This window comes from Trichoderma ghanense, assembly GCF_004382785.1.
Source record: "Trichoderma ghanense strain CCMA-1212 chromosome Unknown scaffold_5, whole genome shotgun sequence".
Lineage (NCBI taxonomy): Eukaryota > Fungi > Ascomycota > Sordariomycetes > Hypocreales > Hypocreaceae > Trichoderma > Trichoderma ghanense.
This window is the reverse complement of record NW_027395668.1, coordinates 1,658,969-1,672,493: the sequence shown is the minus strand read 5'-3', so window position 1 is coordinate 1,672,493 and position 13,525 is coordinate 1,658,969. Positions and strand designations below refer to the sequence as shown.

The 13,525-nt window shown below is 56.3% G+C and overlaps 3 protein-coding genes across 3 annotated transcripts; 1 reads left to right on the top strand and 2 right to left on the bottom strand.

Annotated features, from left to right (window-relative positions):
* Nucleotides 1–40: 40 nt before the first annotated feature.
* On the top strand, nt 41–1,771 carry CCMA1212_005530 (Pre-mRNA-splicing factor dre4; the record flags this gene model as incomplete). The annotated part of the gene is made up of 1 exon (XM_073702787.1): nt 41–1,771. One exon carries the CDS (start codon nt 41–43, stop codon nt 1,769–1,771), a length of 1,731 nt encoding a protein of 576 aa, XP_073559276.1.
* Nucleotides 1,772–1,970: 199 nt separating this feature from the next.
* CCMA1212_005529 (uncharacterized protein) lies at nt 1,971–8,033 on the bottom strand (the record flags this gene model as incomplete). Its single annotated transcript, XM_073702786.1, has 8 exons — nt 1,971–3,408; nt 4,903–5,763; nt 5,833–7,005; nt 7,068–7,272; nt 7,334–7,405; nt 7,532–7,589; nt 7,646–7,741; nt 8,028–8,033. The coding sequence occupies 8 exons, from the start codon at nt 8,031–8,033 to the stop codon at nt 1,971–1,973; spliced, it is 3,909 nt and encodes a 1,302-aa protein (XP_073558951.1).
* A 2,279-nt stretch (nt 8,034–10,312) lies between these two features.
* On the bottom strand, nt 10,313–12,052 carry CCMA1212_005528 (L-ornithine; the record flags this gene model as incomplete). Its single annotated transcript, XM_073702785.1, has 3 exons — nt 10,313–10,390; nt 10,447–11,026; nt 11,079–12,052. 3 exons carry the CDS (start codon nt 12,050–12,052, stop codon nt 10,313–10,315), a joined length of 1,632 nt encoding a protein of 543 aa, XP_073558950.1.
* Between the last annotated feature and the right edge of the window lie 1,473 nt (nt 12,053–13,525).

The window sequence follows — 13,525 nt, the reverse complement described above, 5'->3', positions numbered from 1 at the left end:
ACCTCTGCATATCTCTCTCCTCACCGAAGCATCATCAAGGATGCTCAAATCAACCCACAAACCAGCGCAATTGGCGCCCCTCCCGCCAGGCTGGACCGAACACAAGGCCCCAACCGGCCACACCTACTACTACAACGCCGAGACCAAAGAATCCACGTACAAGCGGCCCGTCCTCCAGCTCCCCTCCCAACCAGCTCCCGACCCGACGACCTCCTTCTCCCCCTACGCAGCCGTGCCGAACCTCTCCGACCCAAACGTCGCAAATGCCTTCATGGCGCAGTTCAACAAGCCGCCGCCCCAGGCGCAAAGGGGCGGCTTCGGCGGCGGTGCTGGCCGAGGCGGCTTCGAGGGAGGGCGCCCACGGCCGCAGCCCGTGGACAAGCCCAGGAGGAAGGAGGCCATACCAGGCTGCGAGCCGTGGATCCTGGTGTACACAAAGTACTCGCGGCGCTTCGTGTATAACCCCGTCAAGAACGCGAGCTACTGGCGCATTCCCGAGAAGCTCATGCCCGCCATCTTGGAGATGGACAAGAAGAGGATACAGAACCTGAATGCGGCGGCAGATCGAGAGGGCAAAGCGGTAGAGGCAGAGGGAGGCAAACAACCTAGCGAGGGAAAAGAAGCCAGTGCTGCTGCAGAGGCGCCCGCTCCGGGCCCAGACTACGACAGCGACGAATACGAAGAAGTCGAAGTCACCGACGACGAGGGCCAGGGCGAAGACGGCGACGATAGCGGGCACCCGTCGAAGCGGCAGCGCACCGAAATGTCCGATGGCCAAGACCAGGGAGGAGGACCCCTCGAGTTCACGGAAGCAGACATCGCCGCGCAGCTGCAAGCCATGGGCGAAGACTACGGCCTCGAGCCCGGGGACTACGACGACGGCAACATGGACGACTGGCCCGAAGGCGCAGAGGGCGTCGACTTCTCCGAGGAGGATGCCAAATTCCTCTTCCAAGACATGCTCGCCGACCTCAACATCAACCCCTACTCCTCGTGGGACAAGCTCCTCGAGGACGGCAAGATCATCCAGGACCCGCGCTACACGGCCCTCAGCACGACAAAGGCCCGCAAGGAGTGCTTCGACGAGTGGACCCGCCAGCGCATCGCCCAGCTCAAGGAGCAGCGCGCCAAGCAGGAGAAGAAGGACCCGAAAATCGCCTTCATGGCCTTCCTCCAGGAAAAGGCCTCCCCGAAGCTCTACTGGCCCGAGTTCAAGCGCAAGTACAAAAAGGAGGACCCCATGAGGGACCTCAAGCTCTCGGACAAGGACCGCGAGAAGGCCTACCGCGAACACATTAACCGGCTGAAACTGCCCCAGGCAACGCTCAAGTCGGATCTCACCGCGCTGCTCAAGGCGCAGCCCGTGCATCTGCTCAACAACAAGTCGCTCGCGAATGGGCTGCCCGCGCAGGTCCTCACTGATGTCCGGTACATCTCGCTCGAGCCCAAGATTCGCGATCCACTGGTCGAAGCGTACATCCAGACGCTGCCTCCGCCTCCCGAGGATCCCAACGCTGCTGTGGAGGACGAGGAGCAGAGGAAGGCGCGCGAGGCGAGGGAGAGGCGAGAGAGGGCTCTAGAGGAGCGCAATCGGCTGGTCGAGGAGCAGAGGAGGAGGCGAGAGAGGGACGTCGCGGCAAGCAAGGCGCGGCTGAGGGAGGAGGAGCGGGAGCTGGAATTTGCCATGAGGGTAGGGAAACGGGGTCTGCAGGGGCAGCTGGCGAGCTTGGACGTGAAGCAAACGGGAGAAAACGAGGGCGAGCCGTCATAGGGTCAGTAATTGGTTAATGCTGATGATTCGATTCAATGGCAACCTGCATGACTGGTATATCTATAGACACAAGCCCCTGAACAGTTGACGATGGCGATGATACGTTCAATCTGGTCAGGCAAACAATCAAAGTAGCGACTAGCCTTTTCCTTTTCCTCCACCTCCGTCGCCAACTCGAGGAGCTACTCCCTGCTCACGTCTAAAGATCATCAAAGTAACGACTGGCCTTTTCCTCCACCCCCGTCGCATACTCCAAGAGCTGCTCCCTGGTCAGGGCACCGTCCTCGGTCAGGTAGACATCCACCAGGGCGGCGGGCACCCACTCGAAATAGACATTCGGCACGTTCGCGTTCCCTCGCAATTCCCAGACTGCCGTCGCCCCAAGCGCATCCTTCCTCCAAGCGGCGACAACCTCTTCCGAGTCATTCTCCTCGCACGGTGGCGGGTCGTACGGGTATATCTTGGACTTTGTGGTAAGCACAATGACTTGGATATCAGGGGAGACGTGCTTGGCGGCAAGAACGGCAGGCAACGAGCCTATCTTGTTGCACACGTTGCCGGCCTTGTCGATGAGGTCTGCGCCGAGGAGGAGCACCTGGGCCCCCTTGGAGGCGAGGGCGACGCTGGCGTCGGTATAGACGGATAGTTTCGACGTGGCTTTGGCGTTGGGGTTGCCTTTCATGACGTTTGATATCTGGCGAGCCGTTCTGACGCCTTCGAAGAGGGGGCGGGATTCAAGCACACGGAAGTCGAGAGGAATGTACCACGGCGGCGGCGACGTGAGGCAGCGACAGATGGCGACGGCAACTGTTGAGCTGGACGACAGAGTGACGACCTTGACAGGGCCGCCGTTGGAGCCAGGGAGGAACTTGCTGTTGTTCCGGAGGAGTTCAGTGAAGTTCTTCGCGATCCTGGTTCCCGCCATATCTCTTTGCAGTCTGATTGCGCTGATGGTGTCGCAGAGCTGGGCGACATCCTCTTTCGTTGGAGCGCCCTCAATGCTCGACCGGAGCCTCCTGTCAATGGTGTCGAGGATGGACAGCATGCCGTTGAGGATGGGTGCTCCCATGGATTCGCGGCCATTTTTCCACAGATGCCACGCGGCGAACCGGACGTTCCTCCACCACGCGTCTCGATCGCTCGTGTCGAGCTTTGGAATGATGTCCTCATAAAGATGGTAGTATGCCGCTACAGCTAGCAGTCCCGCGCCGCTTTGATGGTCGTCTTGAAGCGATCGAAGCGAGGCTGCCAGGGCGTCGCCCGCCTCCTTCCCGAGGTCGATATGGAACCATACTCGTCTCAGGCTCTCCTTGAGCCGGGGCACGCCTTGAAATGATTCGTCGTCGGTGACTTCATAGGGGCTGAACCACTCGTACCCTTCGTGTTCCCAATCTATCGTGATGCCGTCTTCGAGAGTGCGGCCCATCTTGGGCGGATTCTTGTAATAAAAGCCAAAGGGATGAATGGTCCATCTGCGGCCAACGTCGGGATCCGCAAAGGAATACGGCTTGCCTTGCCGCAGAAGTCTCAGGGAATCCGGCGTGAGGGTTGTCTCTTCGCGGATCTCGCGCCAGGCGGTTGCCAGGGGGTTTTCGTCTGTGGCTTCGACGCCGCCTGAGATGGGGGCTAACTTGTGCCTTTGAGAGCATCGTCAACATCGTCGACTATCACACTCGACGGGCTTCTGGATGAGAGTTGCTGGCTGAAGAAGACGTACTGATATGTGTTGACTTGTCCGCTCCTACGGAATAGGGCAACCCGCGGCGTGCGATTCTGATCGCCGTCGGGGAACAGGAAGATGAAGCTGACCGCGACGGCACATTCTCTGAGCTGCGCCATGGTTCTCGTGCCTGATGGAGATGTAATGTTATGGTGTAGAGCAAAGAGAGGTGAACAAGTGATGCTTAGAGGTCGTACAAGCAAACGGCTGCGAGAACAGGAATAGTGTGAGGCTACTCTGGGAAGGAGTGACATGACATCACAGCAGGAGGAGGCAAGTCTGGTCTATTCGTGCGCGGCAAGCTGCGTCGAGAGGAGGGGAAGAGCAAGACAACATATGATTCAGACTTTATTAGATGAAGTCTTGTCCGATTGTACCAACTGGATGAAATCTGACTGATAAATAGTCTGCTGTCATTTCTCAGGAGATTTCAAATCGTATGACAGCGTCCAATGTTGACTGATGCGGGCTGGCGCCACAGATGAATTGTGACGACTTTCCTCCACCTCCCATGCAAGAACAAACCCTCCATAGATGAACTCATCAGTTTATCGTATCTTCTGAGAACTCAATGAAGACACCCAGGTAGCTTAATGAGACGGGGCAGCAAGAGCAGCAGTATCTCAAGTATTTACCAACCGCAATCCAGAAATGCAGGTGATTTTCGCTACCGACTAATAACCCGATGATGAAGAAGCTGGCGACTTGTTCATAAACCTTAACCGTCGCTCACTCACCTGCTGCCCTGCTCCTCTCAGCTTGCCGATAAGAAACATCTGGAAGCGGCCTATAGCAATTGCGGCCCCGTTGCGCTGTCTTTCGCGTCCTTTTGCTATCAACATGACCGTAGGCTTCTCATGTTCCTTGGCCGCCCAGCCCGTTTCTGTTCTCAACTCTTAGCCGCCGCTTGCTGTTTGAGTGCTGTTGTAAGGTGGTTGACTTGCGCTGGATCATGCGGTACGCTGAAACATTGTAGTTCTCCATCACATTGTGTTTTTATCTTTTTCCCAGAGATGTTGCCATTTTTTGTGTCTGCAGGGTAAAAGCTCGATGGCCCAGCGTTGTGCAGCAGGATGCTTATTGCGACTTCATCCGCGAACTCTCTGGGCTCGCCGTGTAAGCTCAATCGAATCAGCTTTGGATAGTCGTGAGATCCGCTAAGCTTCTATAATGATGATTTATTCTCTGTTTACTGGGTATTTGTTCTGTAGGTTGACTAGGTACATGTAAGGTATCGTAAGGTATTAGGTATCTGCGAAGGAATGATTTGAAACAAGGAAAAAAAATGGCTGCTGGCTAGCTCAAAGTCTCATGTCACCTCCACAAGATCCGTCATCTTGGCAGTTCAGATTCCTCCTCTTTTTTTCTTGCATTCATCTGTCCATCGGCAAAGTCGCCGCTTCTCTGTCACTGCATAAAACCATTGTCAAATAGCCCCGTGTTGTAGATGGACCACTCATCGTCGACCCAGGCCACCAGTTCGTCGTAAAGGGCATGGTCTTCCCCGATTTGCATGCGCGGCATTGATGGATAGCCCCCGAGCGTCGTCAGCATCGGCGGGGCAAGCTGCAGCTCCGCCATCCGGGCATTGTTCAACTCCTGAGTCTGCGCCATCGAGCCCGTCAACCTCCGCGCCAGAGTCCGCAGATGCCGCAGAGTGTTGGACGACGTCTGCCCAAAGTTGGTGAGGCCGTCCTCCTCCAGCTCGATCCCAAAGAGGATGTCGTTGTTTCTCGCCTCCCTCTCCTCCTCCGACACCTCCTCCTCCGATACCAAATCCTCCAGGATGAGGCAGACGGTGGCATTGAACGAATAGTGCTGCTCCGCGTGCAGCGGCGACTTTCGGCTGATGTTGAGCGTCGTCAATTGCCGTCCGAGGCGAATGTTGCGGCGCGCAGCCGCAATGCACAGCTTCAGATGCTCCGTGTGCGTGCTGCTGGGCTCGGCCGTCTGCACCACCAGCCGCCTGGCCACCGACCTCTTGACAGCCCCCAAGAACAGCGGCCGGATGGCCAGGATGAGGAGCATGTTGTACCTCATGTGGAGGAGGCAACAGGCAGGGTCGTTGCTCAGTCCGTCCGGAGAGAGCTGCAAACGAGGCGGAAGCGTCAACTGCCACTGCTGCAGCATCCAGATCGCCTTGTCCGGCTGTTTGGCCAGTCCTCCCCTGGACGCTTCCCACGGAGCCACGCGATACGTGTTGCACACGACATAACCCGAAATACGCGACAGCTCAACGTGAGCCTTTAGCCCTGCAGCAGGAGGCATCGATCTGCGGAAGCAAGTTAGCAATGCTGCAGTTGATGAAGAAAGAATGGAGAATCTTCCAGCTGCTACTTACGGAGCGTCGGCTGGCAGCTGGAGCCGAATGGCGTCGTCCATGATAATGTGCGGCCGACCCATCAGACAGCTCAACCACCGATCCAAGACGTATACCGTCCAAAACACCCGCTTCCCCCTTTCGTCGACGAGCCCTCGATGGACACCCAGCATGATGCAGATATGCATGGCGGCCGCAACATGCATATAAGCGGCATCTCTTCGGTTCATCTCGATCAGATAGGCCGCCATGAGACACAGCGTGGCGACATCCCCGATTGTGCAGCAGCGCGTGATGTCCAGCGGGTTCCCCACGAGGAGGGCAGCGCGAGCAAAATATGCTTCGCTGAGTGATGGCGTCGACGCACTGCCATGCATCTCTTGCGACGAGGTGTTTGCGCGGGTAATGTTGGCCAGAGCGGCGTGGTAAAAGGCCAAGTGGCGGTACTCGTTCATATCCGCGTCCGAGGCGGACGGTGGAGAGGCGATCTGAGAGGGAACAGCGTTGAGATCTCCAAACCAGTAGATGCCGCCGCTGGGCCATTCGCCGTTGCCATCCTGGATGAGATATCTGAGCTTGCAGAGTAGAGTCGCAAGGTCCTCGTTTGAGGGAAGAGACGTGGGCATTTCCTCACGCTCAACCAGAGGGCGAGAGTCAGCGGTGTAGTATCTCCCCAAGCTGTTCAGAAAGGCGGTCCCGTCTTGATCCTGGGACAGCTGCGGTTCCACCTGGGCAAGGGGCAGAACAGCCCCAAGAAGCTCCTTCAGGTGATCGAGGAATGTGGCACCGCTGGTCTCTCCGAGATAGCGAGCCGTGCCATCAGGATCCTGGAGGAGACGACCAGTTGTCTGCTCGTCCTCGGGCTCGGCCTTGACTGAGGGGGCGGCAAGGCGACGACTGCTCTCGGGAGAAAAGGGCTGACTGGGGCTGAAGGGGCTGGGAGATGGCGAGAGCCCCTCTGGCGTGGCCGCGGCTTGGCTGATGAGCTCCTGTCTCCTGGAAGGGTCAGGAATCACCTCCTGAAGCGCTCGCTCGTAGGCGTCGACCTTCCTGCGCAGCTCTTCCAGCTCGGTGCGTGGGACGCTGACTTTCTCGACTGGGGTTGGATAGACGCATTCGCGGTTGGATGCGGAGCATTGTCCACAGGGATTGCCGCCGGAGCACTTGACTCGACGAACATTGCAGTTGTTGCATCTGGATTGCGTGTAAGTTGATGAGAGGCTCTCAAGTTCAGGAGGTGGCTTCAAAGGACATACGCAGTAGCTACTCGTTTGCGCTGCTCGGGGGCCACCTTGTGACGACGAGGATTGACGGGCAACCTCTGGGTTGATGATGGCCGCCTGCCGTCGCTGTTGTCGAGCTGCATCGTGGGAAGACGTTTGCTATGAGGACGGAGGACGACGTCGGGAGAGCTGAAGAGAGAGAGACACACACAGACAATGGAGGCTGCTAGCTCTGGATCTTCAACGTTGAGTGAGCCAGCCAGCAGGACAAGAGCACAACACCACGCAGCAAGCCATACCTTTGTACTTGAGGTTCTGCTCGAGGCTCTGCTTGAAGCCGCGCTTGAGGTCTTTGCTCGCGGCCGGTGGGCCTGCAAAGCAGTACGTAAGGCGTACGTGTGCGTGTGTCAATTTTCGTCAATCACGATGGCCTCACGAGGGAGCAGTCAAGCGGCCGGGATAGCCCTAGTCCCGCCTCGCGGCCACATCCGACAGACACGACACGGCACACCGCGACACGAGGCTCCAGTCGCTATCCCGAACGTCAGATTGTGCCTGTCGAATCACACAGGGATGGGGGGGGATCCAGTTTGCAAAGAGAGCCTCGTCACCGCCGGCGCTGCAGCAACCATCTGGGTCTCATCGTCATGCGTCGTCGTCGTCGTGTGCAGGTGCGAAAGCCGGCCGCGAAGTCGCAAGTCGCAAGGCTGGGGACCTGGTTCTTTTGATGTGATCTCTCCCTGGATGGATCTGATCTGTCAGTGCTTCTGCTGTGGTGGCGCCGAGCGCGGGGAGAAGCGAGGCTAAAAAGTGGGAGTGGGCGATGGCAGCAGGATTCCGGCCGTCTAGAGGCTCTAGAGGGCAGTTGGGCGGGTTGCTAGCAGCGATAGTGCGTAAGCTTAGGCGGTTCTGGGGCCAACAGGCGCTGTGAGCGGTTTGCTGCAGCGATCCCATGATGGAGTGGCACTTTGATTTCGCCTGGTTGCACATTACGGACATGTCGATGGATTCGGATTGGAGAACGGGGGTAGAGGGGAGATACCCGGATGCTGTTATTGGTGCTGCTGCTTGACCCTTTTCTTGTCTGTTACAGATGTAACTGCGGTAGAGACAGAAGCTCAACGTGAGAAGTCCTTGGTGCTTGGGAGGTTATCAACTCGGCGGGTTCCTCTTTCTGCCTCAACAACACCATTCCCGTGCTATTACCAATTCGTCAACTGACATTGGACCACCGCAGCACGGCACACTTCAAGCCTACACGGAACCTGGAGCACTCCGTTCCTGCACCTCGACTGCTGACTTGATGCAACATCTTTCCGATAGGGCTCAGCTCATGCAGCTCCTCGCCAGGGTGACCCCCAAACCCAGCTCAGCGCCTGTCGGCAAACATCTATCTCATGGAAGCTATTTGTCAGGGCGAGCTCGCCGACTCGGTGCCGTCAAAGTTAACGTCAAGCCAAAAATTTAGGTCCCTGTCTGACAGGGGGGATCCCTCTTTAGCGGATCCTTTGCTTCGATTGCGAGGACGCTTCGAGCTGCTCCGAATCGAAGGGTGACGGGGACGTACGCAATCGCCTTCGCGGCCTCTGCAGCGCTTTCCTTGCCAATGTGCCCCAATACGCACGCGAACGATGGATAGGGCTGAGGAGTTGTCTGCGAGTTTCATTTTTTTCTCTTTTGGGATACGATGAGAATGATGCTGGAATGAGTATTTGTCCAACTAGGAAGGCTCTTGGACACGATGTTCGTCCGGCGGGAAGCACAGCCGGGGATTTGCATGCACTAAGCAGAGGAGTAATGTAAGGTAATAAGCATGGGATCTACCTTAACGAGAAGGCTGAAGCTGTTCTGCATGCACTCAATATGTCTACTGGAACCTGTCAATGACTCTCGGCCACCAGCCACCGCCACCTTGGCAGACAGCCTTGCCAATGGTGATGGGAGGCCGGATACATGATCCGAATAGGCGAAGTATTATCGCAGCTCGCAACTGACAACCTCTGCATGAGATGACACCCTTGCGAAGCACATCAATCCTAAAGTTCTCTTCTCTCTCCCCGTTTAGATTGCGTTTGGTCAGCAACCTGCCAATGCAAGGCACGACACCCGAATTACGTCTCCCTCATTACTGACGCTCGCGTCACCTTGCATCCCGCATCCACCATGTTGCGCGTCCCGTCCAGTTCGGTCATCATCCACGACGGGGACATGGATGAATCTCAGGACATGTCTATTCTAGGTAGGCAATTTAGTCTGAGCATTCTCCATCGCGTTTCTACAAAACTTGAAACTCCGCGGACTGCGACAAAATACCAGACGGCCAAGATGAACCGGTTCGGCACCACCAGACGTTCGCGGTTGTTCTGATCAGGCTTATAGCTCGCCCGCAGCCATTTCTGCAGCGGCCAACCGCTGTTTGCCGTTGTTGTTGGTTGGCACCGGCTAGGTTAGAACGCCACAGGAAGGGACAAGTTCATCCGGTGAAGCAGATGGCCCAACATCATCGTCCCTTTGGTCAGACGCTCGTTTCTTTAGCATTCTCGTTTCTTTAGCATCAAGATTAGCATCGATAATGCGTCAGAGTTCCCTGTGTATCTCTAGTACATTGGCCGTGCCATTCTTTTATGGAAGGTGCGAGGCATGGCCACACATGAGAAGTCGGCCAGGTTAACTTGGAAGGTACCAAGTATGCAGGAGCACCGAGCAGAGAAAGGAAGCTGCCACCGGAGCGAAACAAATTGTCTACGGTACACATGCCCACAATCGTGACTCTGGATGGAAAAGTCTTTGGGATTCTCATCAAATAGATTCAATCTTCTACATCTTCAATCTGCACAAAAGCATGCGCCTCAAAGTTCAGTTCATTCGATTCTCGACACTTCTGCTGTGAATACAATGATACCGAGATGCCGTTTCGCCTACCCTATTATCTCCTAGCATCGGAAGCCCCGTCTTTGCTCTCACATACATCGTGCACGCTTGCGTTCGAATTTTGCCGCTGAGAGAACAGGACAACCATGTTTTTGTTTCTGTGTGCGCCGTATCAATGGAACGAAATCATCTCTCTGCATGTGAGGTGCTCCTAGATCGCCGCCCGCCCAATCACCAGATGATTCCACAGCAACCTGAAAAGATCCTCCATCATCTTCATGTAAGCAACAACTGCACCAGGTCTCCCAAACATTGCCTTCAAATCATTCTCGTGGGTATCTGCCTTTTTCTTCTTCTTCTTCTTCTTCTTCTTCGCAACCTTGTTCCTTCTCAACCATTTGATCCCTTCACTGGCTGCTGGGAAAGATGGAGCCTACAATCTCTGCCGACCTCGTTGCCAACACCGATAGAAGAGAATCGCTCAGCTGTCCACTGTTAGCATTGCTCGTCCTTCAACACAACAAGCTCAACCAAAACTTACCCCGTGAGTGCCTTCGCAGCATCCCTGGAGCCACACGCCCGACTCGTCTGCCACTGACCCGGGCTTGTACTTGACTCGATAGTCTCGGGCGACTGTCAGCCTGCGTTCTCCCTCACCCGTCTCGACCTTCCATCCAGTGATTCCCTTGGGATACTCCTGGCCAACTGGCGCCGCCTTGGGCAACATGTCCCAGGTGTTGCGGAGCATGTCGACGTGTGCAGTGCGCTGGTACCCGGTAGCAGCAATCAGCAGGTCCACTTCCAGCGTCTCCTCATCGACAAGGTCGACAAAGCCCTCGACCTCGCTGTCGGTGACATGCTGTACCTTGAGCACTAGGGAGTCTCCTCGCGGCTCAATGCTGGTGATTTGGCGGCCGCCCATGATCCTGTGAGGCCATTTCTTCTGGTCTGGGCCGAGATCTCGCCTCTGGTCGTACTGGCGCTCGTACATCTCCTCAATGAGTTCCAATCGGACGACGCCATAGTTGGTGGCGCGAGCCTCGGTCAAAAAGTTGTTGCGGTGCCTTGCGGACTTGGGGAAGAGGGTGTCGATGTATTCCGGGTTGAAGACTGAGTTGACGCTGCGGTATCGTTAGCCTGCTGAATCTGCTTATTCTTCGGCGGTGCACTTACAATGGAGAGTCATCGCTGGGCTTCAGGAATTCAGGGCGCATAATCAGCGCCGTCTTGGAATTGGGGTACAGAGTTTGGATGTTGTGGAAAATCTCGGCAGCGCTCTGGCCAGCGCCGAGAACGGCGACACGATAAGGCGCGTCCTTCTTGGAGAGGATCTCGGGAACCATGTAGGCATATTGCGAGGAGTGGATGATCCTGGGATGCTTGGCTGGGAAGCTCTTTGGGAAGTTTGGCTGGCCTCCAGCGGCGATGAGGACGTTGCGGCCCCGGAAGGACTGCGTCTCACCGGTCTCTGAATTCCGCGACTGGACGGCAAATGTGCGCACCGAGTCTCCCTCCTTTGACTCGGGAGATACAGACACCACCTCTTGTCCATACTGAACCAAGTGGTCGAAGAATGAGGCACACCAGCGCAGATAATCCTCATACTCTACGCGTGCCGGCAAGAAAGTGCCCAGGTTGGTGAAGTCTATCAGACGTCCGTTGCGGTGCAGGTAGTTGAGGAACGTGAACTCTGATCGGGGATCCCTCAAGGTGGCCAGATCCTTGATGAAGGAGATCTGCATCTTGGCACCGGGGAGGAGCATACCGGCATGCCAGGCAAACCGATTCTGCTTCTCAAGGAAGAGAACTTTGGGGGCCGAGCCGTCGGGGCGAAGCTGCCGCCCTGAAGCGAGGGCATCGTGAAGAGCGACAGCGACGGCCAGACTGGCGGGGCCGAATCCGACGCAGATCAGATCGAACTCGGAATCCGGAGCCGATTGAACCAGATAGGGCGACTTTTGCTTGTGCATCTTGCTCTCTGATGAGTGTCCGTTGGCCACCGGCGCGGGGCTCCTGGTGTTCTGCTCCATCGCACCAATGATGTATGGCGAAGAGCTGTCAAATCCATTGCCGTGGTGTGCCTGTTCACTGCCGTTTGGCGTGGCCGGCTCACTGCCGCCGAGGGCGACTTCGCTGTGGGGGGACATGGTTCTTGTTCTGGGTGACGTCGAGACAGGTAATGGTCCGCTTTGGGTGAAAGAATGGTGACGTTTCCTAAGCGGTCAAGCGGCGATTCTCTCAGGTGATGCCAGAGAGAAGGGCAACGGAAATTGCGAAGGTGGAAGGCAAGAAAATGAGGGCAAAAGAGGGAGAAACAGACTGGAGTTCAATCTATGAGCTCTCTCGACTTGCTGTAACACGATGTTATGCTCTTGTGGTGCAATTGCGCTTAGACGGTCCAGCAAGGGCGGGAGCTGTCTGACAACGCTAGAGTAGAGGAGAGCTGGCAAGCTTGTGAAAGTGGGAGGGGGAGCTGTCCGAGTCCGCCCAGCAGTTTGGTGGGATGAGCCGCGAATTATACTCGCCACAACCGGTGCCTGGATCCAGCCCTTTTCTTGTTAGTCTCGCCTGTATCGACTCGGATTCCGTGCTCGACAGTCCCAGAAAACCCGAGACCAGCCGCAGGACGGAGACCCGGAGCGGAGATGCCTCATGGACAAGGTCCAGCGCTGGCCAAGGATCGCGGCCGTACACAGTGTAGCTTTGCCGGCTAGTGCAAGCAGCCATGTAATGTCATGTACAAATCATGGCTGCATGGGCCCATTCGATACCCTGCTCATGCGATGCTTTTTTTCTTGACTATTTTTGTAGGCTTGGGCCGTCTCGATGATCACGGCAGTTTGTCCCCAGTCGGCGGGACTCGTATTGCGGCAACTTGGCGGTGGCTTGAGAGACGCTTGCTGAAGACGATGCCTCGGCCGTTGGTCCATGGCGGAACCAGTCTGGGTGTCTGTCTTGGGCAACAATACATCTTGAGCGCACCCTACCTCTTATATCGACGCTGACCTCTCTCTAAGGTGAAGTTTATCTTCTCCGTTGCAAATCTGGACCCTTCTCAAACGAGCTCGAAAGACAACCCGGCTCTGCTTGGCACCTATAGCGTGGACTGCTGCAATTTTGCTCTCCGTGCCCCTCGTTCATGCTGGTGCAGGATTCGATGAGACGATCACAGCCCGAAGAACCAATCCGATGCCTCAAACCCTCCGCACAAGGGCCGATCTATGGGCCGATGACAAGTACACGACGCCCGTGGTTAAATTAAACCATCCTCCCCTCGGCCGCTGGTGGATGAGGACGCTGCGAGGACGGAGACGGGCCCCATCTCGAAGCAGGCGGGTGGAGATTGGATGAGGGAATTATCTGATGATCTGATAAAAACCGGATCTGATAAGATCAAACACCGTGGTTGGATCCGCATACATCCGTTGCAATCCCCAGGCCCTTGCAACTCGTGGCCAGGACGAAAAAATTTTCTTCTCTTCGCTCAGCTAAGTCTTTGAATTTCAGAAGCCGTGAAGTTTCTCACGAGCCTCCCTTTTCAGCAAAACCCCTCATTGCTCCGCTGAGGACTCGATTAAATCAGGGCGCGTCACACTCGCGGGACGCAGCGCTCTTCTTCC